Genomic DNA, 23,047 nt, shown 5'->3' with positions numbered 1-23,047 from the left:
TAAAACAGAAGTAGTATTCTTTGTAGGGTATCCAAAAGGAACTGTTGGAGCTTTATTTTATAGTCATAAAGATAATAAAGTCTTTGTTAGTACAAATGCCAAATTTTTGGAAAATGACTATATGAATGATTATACTCCTAATAGTAGAGTTGCTTTGGCTAAAATGAATGAACCTGTAATTGAACAATCAATGGATGAAACTAGGGATGATGTGGTTGTATCGGATACACCACAAGATATTACTCATGAGATGACTAGTACTCAGGAACCTCGTCGTAGTGGGAGGATTGTTAAGCAACCTCTAAGATTTATAGGTCTAGGAGAAACTTATGAAGCTATTTCAGAAGAGGCTGAAACTGATCCTTGCACTTATGAAGAGTCAATGAATGATATAGATGCACATCATTGGGTCAAAGCTATGAAATCTGAATTTGATTCAATGTATTCCAATCAAGTTTGGGATCCTGTAAAGGCGCCTAACGGCATTAAACCTGTTGGTTGCAAATAGATTTACAAGAAAAAGAGAGGGATAGATGGAAAGGTTTAAAGCAAAGCTAATGGCGAAATGGTATACACAAAAAGAAGGTATTGATTATGAAGAAACCTTTTCACTAGTAGCAATGCTTAAATCTATCAGAATTATCTTATCCATTGCTACTCATTATGATTATGAGATTTGGCAAATGGATGTCAAGACTGCATTTCTAAATCGAAATCTTGAAAAAGAAATCTATATGATGCAACCAGAAGGTTTCATAGCAAAGAACCAAGAGCATATGGTATGCATGTTGAAAATGTCCATTTATGGACCTAAGCAAGCATCTAGATCATGGAAAATAAGATTTGATCAAGCAATCAAGTCATTTGGTTTTGAACAAAATCTTGATGAACCATGTGTGTACAAAAGACATTAAGATAGAGTAGTAATGTTCCTAGTGCTTTATGTTGATGATATTCTACTCATTGGAAATGATGTAAGGGCAATGTCATCATTAAAGGTTTGGTTGTCAAGCCAATTTGATATGAAGGACTTCGGCAAAGCTAACTTCGTTCTAGGGATCAAGCTTTTGCAAGATCGCAAGATAGAATGTTAGGTTTGTCACAAGCTAGATATATAGATAAGGTTATAGAACGGTTTAGCATGCAAAATTCCAAGAAATGATTGCTTCCTTTTAGACATAGAGTTCCTCTGTCTAATGACCAAAGGCCTAAGACTCTTGAGGAAGAAAATATGATGAGACAAGTTCCTTATGCTTCTACAATGGGAAGTCTCATGTATGCCATGCTTTGTACTAGACCAGATATCTGTTATTCAGTTGGCATGGTCAGTTGATATCAATCAAATCCAGGACCAAAACATTGGCAAGCTGTAAAGCATATTCTCAAGTATCTACAGAGAATGAGAGAGTATATGCTTGTTTACCACTGTGAGGATTTGATTCCCATTAGTTATATAGATTTAGATTTTCAATCAGATCTTGATTTCAGAAAGTCCACTTCAGGTTGTGTTTTCACCTTGGAAGGTGGAGCCATAAGTTGGAGGAGTGTTAAACAATCTTGTATTGTTGACTCCACCATGGAAGCTAAATATGTTGCTACTTGTCAAGCGGCAAAGGAAGCTGTTTAGCTCAAGAAATTCCTTTCTGATCTTGGTGTTATAAGAATAGAGCAAGTTCCTATCACATTGTTTTGCGACAATAGTGGAGTGGTTACACAATCCAAAGAACCAAGGAATCACAAGAAAGGAAAGCACATTGAAAGAAAGTACACATCATTCGAGACATTATTGCTCGAGGAGATGTAGTAGTAGTAAAGATTGATAGTGCAAATAATCTAGCCGATCCTTTGATGGAAAAATGCATGTGCACAGCGGAAAATTAACAGATCTACTTCATTTGAAATTGATAACATGTGCTATGAAATTTCAGAATATGAGAACAAGAGAGTGTACCTTGGTGTGTTGAATTTCAAAACAAAGATTGTAAGCACTTGGGAATACTTTTAATCTTCACTCCAATTCCACTAACGCCTAAGATGTGTGGTCTCTCAATCAGTAATGTGAATTTGTTCAAGAAAGAATTAGAGAGTGTCCAACACTCACATACATCATTTCATGCAAGTTGTTCATTCTTAAAAATTTGTATGTTTCTCTCTTAATACCTGATTATCTAATTGGGCTAGCCTTTTGGGTCTTTCCAATTGGGCTCTAGTATGTGGCTTAGAGTGGGACCAAAAGGGACCAATAAGATACTAGCTCCAATGGACCTTGGACTTTTCTATCAACTCTTGACAAGTCCAAAGTTACCATTAATTATATTTAATACCACTATATAAATATAGTTGCACTCTAGGTCTTATCTATAAATTATATCCCAAAACTTTATTGTACATGCAACCCCTTCATAAAATATTCGTAGTAATACAGAGTCATTAATGTAGACTGTCATTTTGTAGATTACTACATCTTAATCCTTGAGTACCCGGTTTAATCCTTTTAAGCTATTCACCATATATTTATGAAATCCAATTTCATAAATATATACTTTAGTAATTTCTTACTAAAATGGTTAAGTCTAACACTCTGAATAACTGAACCCATTAAACTTATCTCAAGAGAATATTTTATATCTCCATTAAGAAACTATGAATATCATCTTGAGAATATATGTTCTATCAACACTAAATGTAGCTGCCCAACATACTGAAGTTTTGACCGTTACTTTAGATCTCACTCCTAATATATCAAAGCAACCTACATTCTATAATTAGGTCCATTATTCTCTTAGGATTAAGAGTTCAAGTTAATATAAGTCGTGAGATTTATTATTCAATTGACAGTCATTAGGAGAATAATAAATCTCACAGCAGTCCTATTCAATATGTCTTAACTCTTAAAACATATCAACATATCAACTAGAAGTCACAACTTCTATGATCAAAACAAATCATCTTAGTTGATATGTTATAGTCTTCGTAGATGAAATGCCCAATTTCATCACCAACTACGAACTATTTTCTGAGTTTACAAAGAACTTGTAATTTATATCTTCTGTGACTTTTCACATAAACCACATACTATGCATCTCATGGACTATATGATAATGTCCGAATATTCATGTTACCATTATTTCAAATAATAATAAAACAAATTTATTAACCATAATATTAAGTCATACATAATGTCATACTTAATATCATACATATAGCATCAAATAATAGGATTTAAGGGCATTAATCCTAACAATCTCCCACTTGCCCTAAAGACTATTATGCATTAATCTAACTCTCATTCCCTCCAAATGTAACTCGAAAGTCCTTTGAGGCAAGGTTTTAGTAAATGGATCTGCTAGATTATTTGCACTTTCAATCTTTGCTACCACCACATCTCTATGAGCAATAATATCTTGAATGATATGGTACTTCTTCCTTTCTTATGATTCCTTGGATCTTTAGATTGTGCAACTGCTCCACTATTATCACAAAACAATGAGATTGGAACTTGCTCCATTCTCATTACACCAAGGTTAGAAAGGAATTTCTTGAGCCAGACAGCTTCTTTTGCTGCTTCACAAGCAGCAACATATTCTGCCTCCATGGTGGAGCCTGCAATATAAGATTGCTTAATACTCCGCCAACTTATGGCTTCACTTCCTAAGGTGAAAACACATCTTGAAGTGGATTTTCTGAAATCTAGATCCGATTGAAAATCTGAATCTATATAGCCAATGGGAATCAAATCCTCACAACGGTAAACAAGCATATAATCTCTCATTTTCCGAAGATACTTGAGAATATGCTTTACAGCTTGCTAATGTTTTGGTCCTAAATTTGATTGATATCGGCTGACCATGCCAACTGAATAACAAATATCTGGTCTAGTACAAAACATGGCATACATGAGACTTCCCACTACAGAAGCATAAGGAACTTGTCTCATCATATCTACTTCCTCTTAAGTCTTAGGCCTTTGGTCATCAGACAGAGGAACTCCATGTCTGAAAGGAAGTAATGCTTCCTTGGAGTTTTGCATGCTAAACTGTTCTAGAACCTTATCTATATATCCAGCTTGTGATAAGCCTAACATCTTATTCTTGCAATCTCGCCATAGTTTGATCCCTAGAATAAAGTTAGCCTCACCCAAGTCCTTCATATCAAATTGGCTTGACAACCAAACCTTTACTGATGACATTACCCCTACATCATTTCCAATGAGTAGAATATTATCAACATAAAGCACTAGGAACATTACTACTTTATCTTGATGTCTCTTGTACACACATGGTTCATCAAGATTTTGTTCAAAACCAAATGACTTGATTGCTTGATCAAATCTGATGTTCCATGACCTAGATGCTTGCTTAAGTCCATAAATGGATCTTTTCAACTTGCATACCATATGCTCTTGGTTCTTTGCTATAAAACCTTCTGGTTGCATCATATAGATTTCCTCTTCAAGATTGCCATTAAGAAATGCAGTCTTGACATCCATTTGCCAAATCTCATAATCATAATGAGCAACAATGGATAAAATAATTTTGATAGATTTAAGCATTGCTACTGGTGAAAACATTTCTTCATAATCAATGCCTTCTTTTTGTGTATATTCTTTCGCCACTAGCCTTACTTTAAAGGTTTCAACCTTTCCATCTATCCCTCTCTTCCTCTTGTAAACCCATTTGCAACCAACAGATTTAATGTTGTTAGGTGCCTTTACAAGATCCCAAATTTGATTGGAATACGTGGAATCTAATTTAGATTTCATAACTTTGACCCAATGATGTGCATCTATATCATTCACTGCCTCTTCATAAGTGTAAGGATCCAATTCAGCCTCTTCTGAGATAGCTTCATAAGTTTCTCCCAAACCTATGAATCTTATAGGAGGCCGAACAATTCTCCCACTACGATGAGGCACCTATGTACTAGACACCTCTTGAGTAGTATCTTGTGGTGTATCTAATACAGCCACATCATCCCTAGTTTCATCCATTGGTTGTTCTCTTACAGGTTCATTTATTTCAGCCAACACAACTCTACTTCTAGGAGTAAAATTATTCATATAGTCATTTTCCAAGAATTTAGCATTTGTACTAACAAAAACTTTGTTATCTTTACGACTATAGAATAAATAACCCCTAGTTTCTTTTGGATAACCTACAAGCAAACACACTTCTGATTTTAGTTCCAATTTATCAGGCTTCCCTTTTAACACATGTGCAGGACAACCCCAAATGTGGAGATATTTCATACTAGGCTTACACCCACTCCCCAATTCCATGGGTGTTTTGGGAACAGATTTTGATGGAACAAAATTCAAAAGATGTATTGCTATATTTAAGGCATAACCCCAAAAAGAAATCGGTAAAGTTGAGTAACTCATCATGGACCTAACCATTTTTAAAAGAGTCCTATTCCTTCTTTCTGCTACACCATTCTATTGGGGAGTTCCAAGTGCAGCCAATTGGGATACAATCTCATTTTGAGTTAAGTAATCCTTGAAATCCCCAAGAAGGTATTCGCCACCATGATCAGATCGAATGGCCTTTATGCGTTTACCCAATTGATTCTCAACTTCAGCCCTAAATTCTTTGAACTTTTCAAAGGCTTCGAACTTCCGTCTCATTAGGTACACATAACCATATCTTGAGTAATCATCGGTAAAAGTGATGAAATGCTCATAACCTCCTTTTGCTTGGGTTGATATAAGACCACATACATCAGAATGCACTAGCTCTAGCAAATCTTGGGCTCTTCTACCTTTTGCATTAAAAGGCCATTTGGTCATTTTACCTTCCAAACAAGATTCACAAACTGGATATTCATCAAAGTCCATGGGTTCTAAAAGTCCATCTTTGACCAGTCTTTTAATCCTATTTGAATTAATATGACCCAAACGCAAGTACCAAAGATATGCATCACTAGTAAAAGGAAACTTTCTCTTTAATGATTTCACATGAGAGTTATTATCTAATTCAGAATTATATAATTCATGCTTATCAGGAGTTAAAATACAACGACCATCCATAATATTGCCAGAACAGATAAACACTTTATCCTTCTTTATTACAACATTGTCTTTTAGGATAACACAATATCCATGTTTACCTAAGTAAGTAGTAGAAATTAAATTCCTACGAACATTAGGTACATACAAACAGTCTTCCAATATTAAAACTCTAGACTCAAAACATAAATTATAAACACCAACAGCTACAACCGGAATCCTGCTCCCATCAGCCAAAGTAAGAAACAATGGACTTGATCATAAGAGAATAATGGACTTGATCATGAAGTGTAGATTGCTTTGATATATCAGGAGTGAAATCTAAAGTCACGATCAAAATCTCAGTATGTTAGGCAGCCACATTTAGTGTTGATGGAACATATATTCTCAAGATGGAATTCATAATCTCTTAACTGAAATATAAAATATTCCCTTGAGATAAGTTTAATGGGTTTGGTTATTCAGAATGTTAGGCCTAACTACTTTAGTAAGGAGTTACTAAAGTATGTATTTATGAAATTGGATTTCATAAATATATGATAAATAACTTAAAGGATTAAACCGGGTATTCAGGGATTAAGATGTAGTAATCTTCAAAGTGGTAGTCTACATTCACGACTTTGTATTACTATGAATATTTTATGAAGGGGTTGCATGTACAATAAAGTCCTGGGATATAGTTTACTAATGAGGCCTAGAGTGAAATTATATTTATATAATGGTATTAAATATAATTAATGGTAACTTTGGACTTGTTAAGAGTTGACAGAAAAGCTCAAGGCCTATTAGAGTTAGTGTTTTATTTGTTCCCATTTGGTCCCACTCCAAGCCACATACTAAAACCCAATTGGAATGGCTCAAAAGGCTAGTCCAATTAGATAATCAGTTATAAGGAGAGAAATATATAGAATTTTTGAAAGAGAATGAAATGGTTTGTATGTGAGTATTAGACACTCTTTTATTCTCCCTTGAACACACATATATAAACTGATTGAGAGACCACACTTCAAGGGCACAAGTGGAATTGGAGTGAAGATTAAAAGTGTTCCCAAGTACTTCTAATCTTTGGTTTTGAATTTCACTGCACCAAGGTACACTCTCTTATTTTTATATTTTGAAATTTACATAATACATGTTATCAATTGCGAATGAAGTAGATCCGTTAATTTTCCGCTGTGTATGTCTTGTATGTGATACAAACATGTATTTTTCCAACAACACACCATACACACAGCCTGCAATGCTCTGCAAGAATGCATCTATATTAGGATAGCTCAACTTGTGCACAAAATGGCCTAAAGTATATTTCATTTAGTCCAGCCTTAACTCTCTTAACTCAGACCCACAAGCCGCTGTACAGCAAGAGAAATCAAAGCCCAACAACACAAAAAGGCCCACCACAATCTACATGTTGGTTTCTATGCCATATGCTTCTATAGCCTTTTTGTCTCTTGATATGTCTCCTTCTTGCATTTTGGCCCTTTAGGTAGGGTGTAGATCTAGATCTTGTGGTCTAGGCCTACATACATACTCCTAGGCCTATATCAAAGGGTTTGGATCATCATATACTATATATAACAGTAGAAGCCTTTTCCTACAATTAAGGAGGTGCTGTCACATTAGGAAAAATGGTTACTTAAAAAACAACCACGTATACAGTTTCTTGTTAAAAATACCATACAATGCACCGTTTCGAGAGAGTCTTAAAAAAACCCAACCCGCTTATAAAAAAATAAAATAAAATAAAAACCCAAAACAGACATACACTACAGAAAGAAAAAGAGAACCGAGAAAGAGAACGATATAGAAAGAACTTTAGTCTGCATAGATGGTGGAGAGAAAAATCTAAGAAGAAAGTTAGGATTTGCCACCATTAGACCACCGTACCCTCCACTGGTATGGTTTCTGTCTTTTTGTATTGAAGGTCAACGTACTCCCTTCCTCTTCAAATACTGTTTTTGTAGTTTGAAAGATTAAAACTCCTCACCACTGCTTTTCCTATTCGAATTAGAATCCTAAATCTTCAATATTTCTATGTTTTTGAATTCAAAACCGGCAGTTCCCTTTACTTAATTTTCTAGGGTTCTTCTTTTACCCTTTAAAAAAAATAGATGGGTTGTTTCTCTTTTTTTGGATGCTTTGGTTCCAAATTATCCCTCTATATCTTTTTTGGTGGTAACATTAGGGATTTTTCCCTTCATTTATTGTGGTTAAAAGTCAAAATTCACCTTGGATTATTTAAAATCTGAATGTATTAGGCGAACAACTTTATTTTTAGTATGCAATTTGTTTGATAAAATTACTAATCAGTCTTTTGTTTTATTCTAGAATTCTTAATCCATGTTGCCAATTAAATTGTGAAAGTTTGTTTTGTACGCATCTCAAAACTCTTTTTTTTTTTTTTTTTTGAATGGGTTTAGATTTGATTCGTTTGTTTTTTTTTTTTTTTTGGGCTTTTGGGTTTTCTATCAAAACGTTTGTTTCCTCTATTTTAGATATTTGCTTTTGTTTTGTTCTGTTTGTTTTTTTTTTTTTTTCTTTAAGATTACAGAAATCACTAAATCATTGAGATTAAATAAGTGTAAGACTGAAATCATTGGGTATTTCTGTTTCTAACATTTACTTTCCTTCTTCAATCTTATTTTAGGCTTTTCCTGCCAGAATAGCACGCACCAGATAGAGTCCATAAGGCATACAGAGATAAGCGTATATCGTAATGAGTAAAGTTATTTTATTTTTATTTTTTTCATTTTCAAATTTGAGGACTGAATATGATTTAGGTTTGAATTTCTTGGTTGGTTTGGTTTAGATTTAGTTATAGTTAGTTTTGGTTTTGAGTTAGGCTTCCATTAGCATGCCTCTGATAGGTAATTTGGCCCGTTGTTTATTTTTTACATTTTAAATTATTTTTGCATTAGTTCTGGCTTGATTTAGATTGGTTTGGTTTTGAGTGATCATTTATGGAATTCATTGAATTTTTTTCTCAAAAAAAAAAAAAAAAACTGTTGTCTACAATTCCATCTTCTCCTACTTTTCTGCTCCTTCCCTGTAACAAGAAAGGTTCCATTCTTAATTTCTAATCTTACTTAGTTTATGCCTAATTATTCTTTCCATACCATTCACTATTGTTTATATAATTATATTCCATCTTCCTAATAGTTCTTCCCTTTCTATTCTGTCTTTTCTACAATCACAGAATACTGATTTTCTATGCCAGATAAAGCCATTGGGTTTTCTACAAAAGGAATTACTCAATCAAGGTTAAAGGTTTGGCTACCTGTTACCCTAATCTCCCATTTATTTTTTCAATTTCTTAAGTTCTGTTTTGTCGATTATTGTATTGGTTAGATTTTTTTTTTGGCCGATTTTTGTTAGATTTGTACTTTTTTTCGTTTGCCCTTGAAATTTGAATTGATTTATGTTTTGTTGATTATTGTATTTTGGTTAGATTTGGTTTTTATTTGGCATTTTTATGTTAGATTTTTTTTTCTGCCTCTGAATTTGAATTCATTTAATTCTAGCATTAAAAATGCTTCAAAATTATGCACATTTCAGGTCCAAGAATTAATTCAGTTTTCATTGTTTCTGGACTTCCTTTTTTTTTTCTTGGCCACCTTTGAAACAAAATCTTTCCAGATCAAGATCCATACCAGTAGGTTTATTGTTAGTCACTTTAAACTCGCTGCTTTATAAAAGTTCACACTTTTGAAACTTTTGATTAGATAACTAAATGAATAAGAGTGCTACTTAAAGAAAACACACACATTGTTTACATTAACTTTAGGTAGACGGTATAGCTTTCCATACGAAAAATTCATAGATGAGTATGGATTAAAAAAATAATTGTTTAAGATGTTAGTGTTATCCCTTGAACACTTTATATAATTGATACCTGCCTTTGTAATTAATATTTAGGATATAACAGCCCTACAACTCTTTGGTAACAAAGGCAATCTTTCTGTTTGGTGGAAAGTGAAGCCCTTTTGGCATTTGTAGCATTGTGTTGTGGTAAATGTTTAATATTCAATTGTAGAAGTCTTAAAATAACATTTTGCTGTTGAAGATGCTATTACTTTACAATTTGATTAAGAATTTAGTAATGAAAACAATTACCACCAATTATTGACGGCATTACAAAACTTGAATAGACTTTGCCTTTCCTGTTTTTAGCAAGAATCTTGCCTCTCAGTCTTCAATTAAATCAGAATCATCTATATGTTATAAGTCAATTTTTGTTTCCGCTTTGTTTCTTGAGGAAAATAAAAACAGGAATTTCTTTTATTAATTTGATTAATGTATATATCTTCATCAATATTCTTAATGTGACTCACTTATCAAAGACACACAAAAAAAAAAAAATTAAGGCTTTTTAAAAAAAAAAAAAAAAAAAAATTCATGCCTGATCATCATTAGCTTCTGAACTCTAATTTCAATGTAGGTGTGAGAAAGAATGAAGGGTATTATTCATTTGATGGAGAATTTCTATTTGGACTCATTAGAGAAATTTGTCATTTGTAAATTTCATAAATTAGTTTAGTTGCTGTAATTTTTTTTTTCATCTCCGCTAATTTCCTCATTTTGTGTTATATGTTTTCATTCTTAGGTTTTCTAACTTTGCCTAATAGAACCACAAAATTATAAGATTTGAGGAGAAATAAAAAGAAGTAGCTTCTTCTTCTTTTGGAATTTCTTGAGTTGGAGGTATTTCAATCTGGCACATGAGCATACTAGAGCAAGATGACAAGTCAAGATGGTGCTGAACAACCTTGAGAAAACATGTAAGAACCTACAATTTATTAATATTTTATGTAAAATCAATTTTTGACAGGTTTAAAAATCTGCACCTATTACAAAGAATAAAATTTTTATCTGGTGTAACATCAGTATTTTTCATGAACACTATTTTCCAGTTAGATACCTACTTGAGTCTTTTTTTGTTCTTGATTTAGTTTTGGTTGATTGGATGAGGTTTGATCCTTTAGAAATTTCATATTTTGTTTGTTCATTTCTCCAGTGCATTTTAATCAATGGTTATTTTTGTGTGCAAAAGAATCCTCTTCTATAAGTAGATCAATTGTATTTATGACGTTATATAGCTATTTGTTATTTTTTTGGAACCTGTTTTGTGGTGGTTGCATGTTGGAGTTGGTTAACTAAACCTTATTTACTAATATAACGTCAGAGGTGCCTTTTCTCCGCATGTTATTTGGTATTTGCATTATGTGGGAGGCATGTCTTTATATAAAGAAGCTAGATTACTTAAGAAACCAATGCTTTCTCAGCGTCCTAACTTTTCACAATGTCTGTCAATGTCACATTAAATTTATAAGTGCTGCAACATTGCTATTTTTTTTTCCTTGATGACCAAAAGTGAAGTGCAAATCCACTGTGTAAAAAAGAGGAAAAATTAGAAGAACTAACCTGGGATTCTACTTTCAGTGACTTAAAGTGGGTGTGTAGTGTGATCCTCAATAGCCAAGTACTCTTTGTAAGCCTATTGTTATTTCGGCTATTGAATTATTAACATGCTATTGTAGATTTAGACAAATGGCTATCTACTTAAGTTGATTTCAAAGTTTAAGAAAACAATGATCTTATATAAGGTGAGTTTTTCTCTATTTATTATTGTTATTTCAAACATTTTTCCAATGAATTTATGTTGGTTTGTGGTTGGTAAACTTTGGGTAGTTGTGGATTTGTGTTTGGGTGTTGAGACATTTGTTGGTTGCAATGATATGACCATTTTGGGGCTTTGGTTGGTGTTTCAGTTCACTAAGAAATTATATACATTTGAGCATCCTATTCATTTGAAAAAATGTTTTGGAAATCAGTTACATCAATATAGACTAACTGCATGAATTCAACATTTTTTTGTAACAAAAAATTTGTTTATTGCTTTTTTGTAACTATGGGGCATTTGCATCTCATAAACAGTTAAAAGAGTGGTTAAACTTTACATATGTTGCAGCCTGTAAATAGCAATGAAGCATAAATTTTAGTTTCTACCTATTAGAGGAACTTTCATTCATATTTCCCACACACCCCCTCAACTTCCAAGCCTCGGCTTCACATTTTCATCATTTTTTTTTTCTCTGTTGCTCTTCCCTTTTTTCTTTTTTGGATCTTATAAAATTTGGGGAATTTAAGACGTGATTACTGTTTGTCAGATTGGAGACAATGAGGGTTTTTATTTCAATTTTTTCATCAAACTTCCAATTCTATGTATTTTCTGAAATGTCTTTCAATGACCTCATTTTAGTGGGCAAGAAAATGAGTACAAACTACATTTAATGCTTACCATAAAAATGATTTTTTTTTTTCTTAAGCTCATAGTGCAAGTTACAATAGTATAAATGCCCAAATGAATTCTCCAACTGACATTGGATTAATTCTCTTTTAGATTGTAGATTGATACTGAAATTGTTGAATTCATTTAATTCTCCTTTGTAGTACATCACTACCACAAATGATTTACAATTTTTTTTTTAAATTATTTTTTATGGTAGTAGGTAGACGCCTTACAATTGGTAAATAGTTGAACATACATATACATTAGCCTTATCAATTTTAGTATCCTTTATTTGGGTTTTTACCAAGTTTTTCTTTTTTTTACTCTTTGATCTTCCATGAAAATTTGGCAACACCTTATAAAAAGATAAGAAAAATATGACTATATTCTAATAGATACTTTCCTCTTTTTTTTATTGGACTTTGTTTTGTACGTTTTTAGACCCCTTAAAACACAAGTTGATTAACCTGGTTATTTAGCCAAGTGATTACTTAGGTAAATTATTCAAATCTAGGTTAATACAAGTAAATCATATCAAGTAAATAATGTAGAAAATAAAGAACACAACGATATGATAACCCAAGAAAACCAAACCGGTAAAAAACCTGGGGAGGATTTAACCTAGCTATACTCAAGGTAAAACAAACCCACTGTGAAAGAATTGAAGTTTTTACAATAGTGACTTAGACCACTAACATCCTTTTGCTACCTCGAGTAGAAAACTTACTACCACGATCACGAGACAGCTTCGAGTCCACGGATTACTTCTTTCCTTGATCCACAGCAACCACAAGTACTCTCACTTGTGTTTTTCTTTAAGTTCTTGAAACAACAACTGAAGCGATCATCAAGCTCTCGACATCAATCTTGATTTTGATAACCCTAAGTGTGTATGAAGACAAACACCTCTAAATCTCACAAGAGATTCACACACACAGCATATCAACAACCTCTAAAATGTTGCTAAGGTTTTTCCTTTTATACTTAAGGCAAAATATAAAATCCTACACAACATATGGGCTTAGGCTGAGTTGGAAAATCTGCAGAAAAACAATCTACATGAGCTCGATTGAGCCTTGCAGAAATTGAATAGTAATTTTCTACAATTACTCGATTCCAACTTTACACATACACAAACTTTGAGCAGCATAAATCTAGACTAAACGTTTTGATCATGGTTTGCCAACATATACATATTGAAGTTCTAATACATTAGTTCCTAATTTCTTAGAACCTAACAAATTCCCCCTTTGGCAATCTGTGACAAAACACATACCAAAACAAAAAAATTCTCAAAGTTACATACAGCCCATTACAACAACATGCCCAAAAACAATTCAACCTAACTACTATCTATTAGTTGCCAGTGTAGACAACAACACGACTGAATAAACCTGTACATTCCTGAAACACTTCAACAAACACATAAAAGCATGTGTGGAAAATACAAGTAAAAACAAAATAAATTATTGATTTCACAAAATAGAAAATAAAAGACATATATCATGAATAACCTCATAATATAAATCAATAGCCAATGTAGCACATGTGAAACAAGAAACCGAAATAAAAACATAATGTCTCCCCCTAACATATACATCCCATAAAAATAAATACATCAAAATAAATACATCATGAGCACAAAATATATATATATATATATATATCATGAAGCACCTATATACAATCTAAAGCTCCAAAGCTCCAAAAAAACAAAATCTCCCTTATCTCCAACCATATGTACTCCTCCTTTTTGTGACAAATTGCCAAATGGCAATGAAGACTCATCATCAAAAGGAGGTGGTAGAGAAGACCATCGAACGCTCACCAAATTTGCACGCAATGCTTGAAGCTCCGTGAGCACATCCACCAAAAGTTGACCATGAGCCGCCTGAACGGTCATGAAAGTATCCAACATACTCCGAATGCTAGAATCACCCAAAGTAGAAGGTGGAGGATCAACAGTGGCAATGGGATTGACAAATTCCTTAGCTGTAGGGTCACCTGAAGAAGGAGGATGGGATTCAACACCTGAAGAAGACTCTACACGAGGGCGTTTAGAGCTAGCTTTCATCTGAGTTGCTCTCTGCCTAAGGAAGGTGGCACCTATAGGAGCTATAATGTGTACGGGCTCAGACGCAGGAAAATCCTCTAAACCTAAATGTAACAAAATCTAATGTATGAATCTAATACATTAGTTCCTAATTTCTTAGAACCTAACATGTTTTATAAGTAAAAATTTTATTAGACATGTTTAAAGGAAAAAGAAATGATAAGAGCTATCTAACACTCATTCATGTGATCTAGATTTTAGATGGTAGAACTAATTTTGCTTTTGCATGTGATCTTCATTTGGAATCAATTTAACATTAACATTTTGTTCTGAATCTTCTGATATGTCCAGGTATGCAAAAAGATCCTCAATGGCTTGGTTGCTTACAACATTAGACCCATAAAGACTTTTAAGAAAGAAAGCACGAAGTCCATGAACAAAGGGCTAAACTATTTGACTTTCAGTTTATTTTAGGATTGTAAATGTTATTTTGAGCTATGAATCTAAATTTTGATGATGTTATGAAGAAAGGTATTTGTTTTTCTTCTGCTGTAAGTTATATTTTTTCCGATTATTCAAATTGTGTTAATATATATTATTATGATGAAGTATTATTTACTTTTGATGATGTTATATAAATAATAAAAAAAAAAGGTACATTGATGATGCTATAAACAAACAACCAACACAATTATAAAAATCCCGTGCATTTGCACGGCTTATAAGCTAGTTTCCATTATGTATGTGTATGCTTGCTTGCTTTTATATTTTATATTCATGTTTGTCTATCTAGATCTAAGCTCTGCAATACTTTGTGCCCTCCGTGGGCTTGTACTTGTTGGTCTTTGGGGCTACTTGCTTGTGTGGTTACATCTGTCCTTCTTGTGGTTTGTTTGGATATAATCACTTATGAGATACATCTCTGATATTGGTTTGTTTGATGCATACCCTTTCTTCACTCCATGCATTGTTATGCTTGCCTTGCTTGCTTTATGCCACCTATTTGGCTTTCTTTACTTCTTTGCATCTTTGCATGTTTGCCTATATGTTCATGCATGAGTCCTTGCTTGCTTGTGTCATCAAGCCTAATTCCTACTATCTCGTGCGGGTTTACACCCGTCTTTGATACATGAGACCCTGAGTCCCTTTTAGGAATTTTGCTTGATGGCACAAGTGTCGTCCATACTACAATCCAAACCTACATATGTCCTCCTAGGATGCCTCCCCCCCCTTTTTTTATAACATGTTTGTTTGCCCTTTCGTGTGCTTAACATGTTTGTTTGCCCCCGTTTGGCTCTCTTTGCTAGTGTGTCTCTTTGCATGCTCACTTTACCTCTTTGTTATCTCCTTTACTTGTCTGCTGGTTGCTTTCCTTATTTATTGCATTTACACACATGGAGCGAGGATGCTTGGGGCGAAGGAACGACCTCCTAGGTGAAAGCAACAAGGACAAGGATGCAAGCAAGAAGACGCAAACCCAAAAAGGGCAATGTTCAGTAGATTAGGAGGCATAGCCTCCCCAAATGGTTACATCTCTCTCTCTCTCTCTACGTGAGCGACCATTTCTAGCCATGAGCACTCTTGACCTTGTAGTATGGGTATGTGCCCAAGGCAATTGCTATAGGTGCATATTCATGCTATATTTTATGCATAATCATCGTGGTATGATCGTCACGATCCATGTCATCAAGTGACAGCAATTGCTGTAGGTGCATATTCACACTATATTTTGTGCACAATCATCACGGTATGATTGTCCCGACCCATGTCAACAAGTGACATTAGTTTTCCCGTGTATGCGACACGCATCAATATGTTTGATGCTTTAAGGGGCTCTGACTCATCCTAGCACTAGCATGTTGGCACGTATACACAGGCATGAAACCCTACCAATGCGCACCAAACAAAAAACTCTTTCGGATTTTCGCCATGAAAATGGGGCACCTTTGTTGCCGTATTCTCATAGCAAAAACTTGGTTAGAATAGTGTTTTGTGTGCTATGACACACTTGAGGCAAAGCGCTATTGGATTTTCGCCACAAAATAAGGCGAAATGCTACCGGATTTTTGTTGTGAAAATTCAGCAACGATTCCAAACACACTAGGAAGCATCGATCAAAACCACACCCTTTCCGTAACCAAACCTCAAAGCCCAATTCAATTAAAGCCTCGAAAGCTAATGCCAATAACTCATTTTCAATTGCCAATGTCCGAAAATTAAGATTCTACCACAAAAAAAGACTGTCTACGGATGGGCATTATGGAGTGCCTAACACCTTCCCCACACGTAACCAGATTTCTGAACTCAAAGAATCAAGATTTTTTATTCATCCGCATTAGATTAGGAAAAACAAGCTTTTTCTTAGCCTAGAATCGATAATAAAATCAAATAGAGTCAAGTGCCCAATCATACCTTAGAAAAAACCCAATGATTGGTGGGGACTTCACTTACCTTTGGTAACCTTATTAAAATTGACTCATTTACCAATCACACACCAGAGGTATAATCCTCATTCGCAGCACCCGAGCTCCCAAGCCTGTATGCTTCGAACGCACGCCAAGTGTTGCCGCGATGGGTGGTCGAATTGCCACAAGGCATCGACGCACATTACATGCAAAGTGACGGTAGGATGCAAGGTGTCCTCTCCTCTCTTTTATTTTTATTTTTTAAGTTTAAGTAATAAAGTTTCAACCTAAAAATAATATCTTAATAATTTTAATTAGATAATTTTGACAAAATGATGTCATTTCTTTCTCTCATTTAATTGTCATATTAGTCACAGAGACATATGAAATGATTTGTAGATCAAATTATAATGTTTTTGACTTAAGAGGAATAGAAGGAAAACAACCACAAACTTAAGGATCAAAAGTGTAATCCAATTTTTATTTAACTTTTAGCATTAGAGTTTCTACCTAAAAAGTATTTTAGTAATTTTGATTTTAAAAAAGAGGAATACGCTACATTTTTTTTTTTTAAATGTTGATTATGTTGTGAGGGGGAAAAAGTTCTATTGGTGGGAGAACCTCAGATCTTGTTCACTTAAATTTGAGTAAATAATGAGTTGAGATGAGATGCGAGGACTAACAAGTACAAATCTTAAAACAGCTGGAAAAAAGGAGAGAGGTTCGGCCCATCAAGTCTGGTGATGTAGAGTATAGCTGGTAATAATGAATGGTGGATTTTATTCACCGTTCTGCTAATCCATAGTTTTCATTTCACGGGCCATAACTCACTCAGTCCACCTCCGGTTTGAGTTCCAACAACTTCCAATGGGTTGATGGGTTTCGGTGCGGCATTTTTTGTCAGCTGGTATAGCCTATAGGCTATAGCTACCAAGATTCCATGTTTCTCGAACTGTCTTTACAAATGCTATGGGCCTGTAGCAATTTATAAATAATAGATTTTAGTATTAAAACACTATAGTTCCCCACCACCAAAAAAATAAAAAAAAAAGTGTTTAGTAAGGGTATTTGATTAAGAGTATTTGAGTTTATTTTAAGTGATGTTGCTAAATGATCATTTTGTAAATAAATTGAAAATCATGGGGGCCATTAATAAGACTAAACCCTCTCTAACTTATTCTTTTTTTCTTTCTTTTTCTCCTACAGGCCCACTTCTTCGTCCTTCTGTCTTTTTTTTTTTTTTTTTCTTTTCTCTAAAAAAAAAAAATAAAAAAAACATAAGTTGAAAATGCACTTTTAACCCTTACATTTTGGGTCTATTTTCATTTTGTTCCCTAATTTGATTTTGCGCCTATCTTAGTCCCTGAAAACAAAAAATCATGTTCATTTTGATTCCTGCTGTCAACCCACTAACAGAAAATTTCTATGTGATAGACAGAGTGCACAGTTGGCATGTTAAATGCTAACGTGGCTAAGTATTTAGCTGATGTGATCATTAAACTAATATTTAAAAAAGCCACATTAGTATTTTAATAAATACATAAAAGAAAAACACTGACGTGGTCATTAAAATAACATTGCTCAATTTATGTTCAAAATGTTGGCTGGTCTCCACAAGTTTATCTATTTTTTTATATGAATTTTTTTTTTGAACAAATGGTTATATTTTCATATATTTTTAAGTCAATACCCTAAATAATATAACTATATTTAATTTCTATTTAACTATTCCATACATTACACAGTTTAGTGACTAGTTTAACAATATGATTGAAAAACAACTCATAGCATGCCAGAAAGGAGACCAACCTAACCAGTTATAACAAAAATGCATGATAATTAGCAGGGACGGAGGGAGACTTAGACTAAGGGGGGCAATGGCCCCACCAAATTTAAAAAAAAAAAAAATTTAATATATACATAGGCACCAATTTTAGCAATTTTGTTCTATAAAATCACACTTTACCCCCCTTAACATTATCATTTGATTCTTTTAAGAGTACTACTCTAGCCACAAACTTTTCTGTAACACTTTTACAAATTGTTGTGGTAGTAAAAATTTTTTGGTTTGCATTTGGGCCCTCACATTTTTACTTACTAATAACCACTCACCACATTAATAATTTGTAAAAAAAATTTGTAATTCTAGTATTCTCCTCCTTTTGAAGATCAGATTTAAAATCTAAAGCAAAATAAATAAGCCCAAAAAAACTATTCAATAACAAAAATTACCAATAGTAAAGTTAAAAACAATTAAACTCAATCAACCATTTTTACCAAAAACAAACAAACAACCTGACCTTTTAAAAAATTTTAAACAAAATAATTTTTGTCCATACCTGGATGCACACATAAAAAACACAAAAAAAAAAAAAAAAAAAAACCATTAGCTTTTAAGCAACTTAGTTCGGAAGCTGGAGCTGCTGCACGCAATCAACAACAAAGCAGCCCCCTAATTTCAAGTTTTGGCTCCATCCCTAGTAATTACAATTATAAGAATTTGATTTGATTTAAGAAGATTCTTTTAATAAATTTGATTGGGGTTGTTAAGCAATAGCACAAATTTTGGTGCTTCCACACGTCAACCTTAACTTTATTTATTAAGGAACCGAGGGGTAATTAAGGTTAGAAAGATGTTATGTTCACAATATTTTTACAACATTAATTTTCATAACAAATCAGTGGTGGTTAGTTGTTATTGGTTCAAATTTAAACCTAACACTAAAATTACTTTTTTTCTTCAATAATAACAACCAGTAACAACCTACTACTTAGGATTTGTTGTAAAAATATTGTGAAAATGTTACAGACATATTATTTCTCTTAAAAATTTGAAGTTTGCCGACACAACACAAGCGCAAATAAAGCCCAGGTTTCAGCTGCCCAGGCTACGTATTGTGATGGGTTGGTCACCCTAATAACACCCATAGTTTTAGCTATTAGTTATTATTATAATAATAATAATAATATAAAAGGTGGATTTGGAAACTTAGGAAAATTAAAGTGTTTGAATATAGGTAATCGGTCGTACCCACTTTCTATCCTCCAAAATAAACAAACTCATTCCTTCAAAGGGCTTTTAGACCTACCTTATTTTATATGTGACTTTAAATTTGACACTCAAGCGAAAATTACAACCAACATTCGCAATTTATACAAGGAATTTCCCGAAAAGCAAAACCCCTTGCTTAAGAAACAACCATATGATTGGTTTTGTAGTCGTAACATAAAAGAACCACATTAATTAATTTCAGCTCACCAAATCATAACGCTATTGCTTATAAACATGCACGCCAAGAAACACAAGGATCACCCCCATATAACACGTGATCATCACCGCCCCCCAAACTAACAAACAAGCGCATGCAATCTCACATTTCTTCTAATTATCATCCCAACACCATGATCAACCCTACCAATCTCTCCTCCTTCTCCGCCTCTGATGAACTTGCCACCGGAAACTTCGTTTCCCGACGCCTCTTTTTCTTGAAACATATCCAAATTATAGAGCTTTTCATTGCTCTTTTTGTTTTCATAGCCATTCATTCCCTAAGGCAAAAGAAGCATCATGGCCTACCTGTTTGGCCAGTCCTAGGAATGTTACCTTCCTTGGTGAGTGGCCTTCGAGACAATATGTATGACTGGATGACCGACATTGTTATCAATCAAAACGGAACATTTCTGTTCAAAGGCCCTTCATTTAGTAGTCTCAACTGTGTTGTCACCTCGGACCCTCGTAACATAGAGCATCTTCTCAAGACCAAGTTCCCCAATTTCCCTAAAGGACCATTCTTTCGAGACACTGTTCGTGATCTTCTTGGTAACGGGATATTTAGTGCTGACGATGAAACTTGGCAACGACAAAGGAAGACAGCAAGCATTGAATTCCACTCAGCTAAGTTCAGGCAATTGACGACCGAGTCATTGCTTGAACTTGTTCACTCTAGACTCCTTCCTGTGTTAGAGAATTCAATCAAACAGTCCCTTACTATTGATCTCCAAGACATTTTATTACGGCTAACTTTTGATAATGTCTGCATGATAGCATTTGGGGTTGATCCTGGTTGTTTACGCCCCGGTTTGCCTGAAATACCATTTGCTAAAGCCTTTGAGGACGCAACAGAAGCCACGGTGCTACGTTTTGTGACACCGACATGTATATGGAAGATCATGAGATATTTCAACTTGGGGATGGAGAAGAAGCTTAAGAATTCAATAAAAGAAGTAGATGAGTTTGCTGACGATGTGATTCGGACAAGAAAGAAGGAGCTCTCTTTGCAATTTGACAATAATATGTCGAAGAAAAGGTCCGACCTCCTGACAGTGTTTATGGGGCTGAAAGATGAGGATGGACACCCCTTTTCGGACAGGTTCTTGAGGGATATTTGCGTGAACTTTATACTTGCTGGGAGAGACACTTCTTCGGTGGCATTGAGCTGGTTTTTCTGGCTGCTTCATCACAATCCGATGGTGGAGGAAAGAATTCTTGAAGAGATATGTGGGATCGTGAGTGAAAGAGAGGAGGTAAAAAAAGGAGAGTACCAAAGTGTGATCTTCCGACCAGAGGAGATAAAGAAGATGGATTATTTACAGGCTGCTCTATCCGATGCTCTCAGGTTATATCCTTCAGTGCCAGTAGATCACAAAGAGGTACCTATCTTATTGAGAAAAATAATTTATTTTTTTACCCTTTTTCTTTATTATAAATTGATAGTTAGGGGGGGGGGGGAAGACTTCTTGGAGCCAACCAGTTCTTGGCTACCTTTTGAATAGCATCATGTTACTTTTTTAAGCCTGCAGAATTGAAAAGTGCGCATTTTTTTTTCTTTTAAATGAATTTATTTTATAGCTTTGATTTGAGATATTTAAAATTTTAAATGACATGATAATTTATAGGCTTAAAAATCTTATTTATAAATTGAATATTATCCATTAACAAGTAAATATATATATTTTATGAGAAACTACAAGGACTATATTGGATAATAAATAGACTCATGTATTGAGTACAAGCAACATCTTTTAGGCAGTCAACAACTAGTTGCTTGTACTCGGAACCGGTCACCAAACACATATACAGTTACTTTGTTAGGATAAGTAGAAGTTTCTGTAATTGGTTCTTTGGTTGAATTCAAAGAAATAGCATTCTTATTTATATATATATATATATATATATGTCAACGTATAGGTTGTTGAAGATGACATATTTCCAGATGGGACAATATTGAAGAAAGGAACAAAAGTGATCTATGCAATATATGCAATGGGTAGAATGGAAGGCATATGGGGAAAGGACTGTAGGGAGTTTAAGCCAGAGAGATGGCTAAGAGATGGGAGGTTCATCAGTGAGTCTGCCTACAAGTTTACAGCCTTCAATGGTGGCCCTCGCCTTTGCTTGGGAAAAGATTTTGCTTACTATCAAATGAAATTCGTTGCTGCCTCTGTCATTTACCGCTATCATGTTAAAGTGGTGGAGAATCATCCTGTGGAACCAAAGCTAGCATTAACTATGTACATGAAGCATGGATTGAAGGTCATTCTTTCTGGGCGTGATGAGTCCGAGATTCAAAAGTACCTCAAGACTAATTAAATAATGGTTTTTTCTTGTGTTGTTGCTATTGTACTATATATATATATATATATAATATATATATATATATATATTTATATTTATTTATTTATATATCACACACGAAAACGATTGAAGAATCTCATAGAAGGTTGGACTTGGTTGTATACTTTCCTTAAAGAAACCACATTTGAATAAAGGAGTACTTAATGCCGAATGTGTTACTTGGATATTGTTCATAATTTGAAAATTAAGTGTGATTGTATATCTACATTTTCACTTGGACTCTTGGGCGTTGTAGTATATATTATCTATATTTTTCTCATTTCTCTAAAACTACATTGTACCATGTGATGGATGATTACGACGTCATTCTTGCCATAAATTTTCAGAAACACAAAACTTCTCGATACGAATTAGAATTACCTTACCAATAATGACTAGTTTTTGCTATCTCTTAAATACTGTTGATGTCCTTTATTTATTGTTCTTTTTTGGTGCCGAGATATGAAAAACAGGAAAAGTGAAGGGCTTGTTTGGTTAGTAATTTGTTATCACTCAATTTTTATCACTCAATTTTCATTACTCAAAACTGAGTGTGCTGCAAAGTGTGTTGCACACTTACATAGTTGCATTTTTAAAACTGAAAACATGATTTAAAGTCACATTTTCAGTTTATAAAAAACTAAAGGTTTATTTGATAGCAGATTTCAAGTATTGTTATTTA

General features: G+C 33.9%; 1 protein-coding gene and 1 long non-coding RNA gene across 2 annotated transcripts; both read left to right on the top strand.

Moving 5' to 3' along the window:
• Positions 1-9,200: 9,200 nt before the first annotated feature.
• On the top strand, positions 9,201-14,784 carry LOC115979531. The gene is made up of 3 exons (XR_004089078.1): positions 9,201-9,271; positions 10,608-10,782; positions 14,698-14,784. It is a non-coding gene; the product is annotated as an uncharacterized LOC115979531 (long non-coding RNA).
• Positions 14,785-20,036: 5,252 nt separating this feature from the next.
• LOC115979405 (cytochrome P450 86B1-like) lies at positions 20,037-22,544 on the top strand. Its single transcript, XM_031101432.1, has 2 exons — positions 20,037-21,401; positions 21,940-22,544. The coding sequence occupies exons 1-2, from the start codon at positions 20,115-20,117 to the stop codon at positions 22,339-22,341; spliced, it is 1,689 nt and encodes a 562-aa protein (XP_030957292.1). The 5' UTR covers positions 20,037-20,114; the 3' UTR covers positions 22,342-22,544.
• The last annotated feature ends 503 nt before the right edge of the window (positions 22,545-23,047 follow it).

The sequence above is a fragment of the Quercus lobata genome, chromosome 3 (genome assembly GCF_001633185.2).
Source record: "Quercus lobata isolate SW786 chromosome 3, ValleyOak3.0 Primary Assembly, whole genome shotgun sequence".
NCBI classification, from domain to species: Eukaryota; Viridiplantae; Streptophyta; class Magnoliopsida; order Fagales; family Fagaceae; genus Quercus; species Quercus lobata.
Note: the sequence above shows the minus strand (reverse complement) of the source record. Positions and strands in the feature narration are given on the sequence as shown.

Bases quoted from the DNA above. Each gene is read 5' to 3' on its own strand.
- LOC115979405 (XM_031101432.1), top strand. From the start codon at position 20,115: ATGCAATCTCACATTTCTTCTAATTATCATCCCAACACCATGATCAAC. The intron at 21,402-21,939 runs GTACCTATCTTA...GTCAACGTATAG, and splicing joins TGCCAGTAGATCACAAAGAG to GTTGTTGAAGATGACATATT.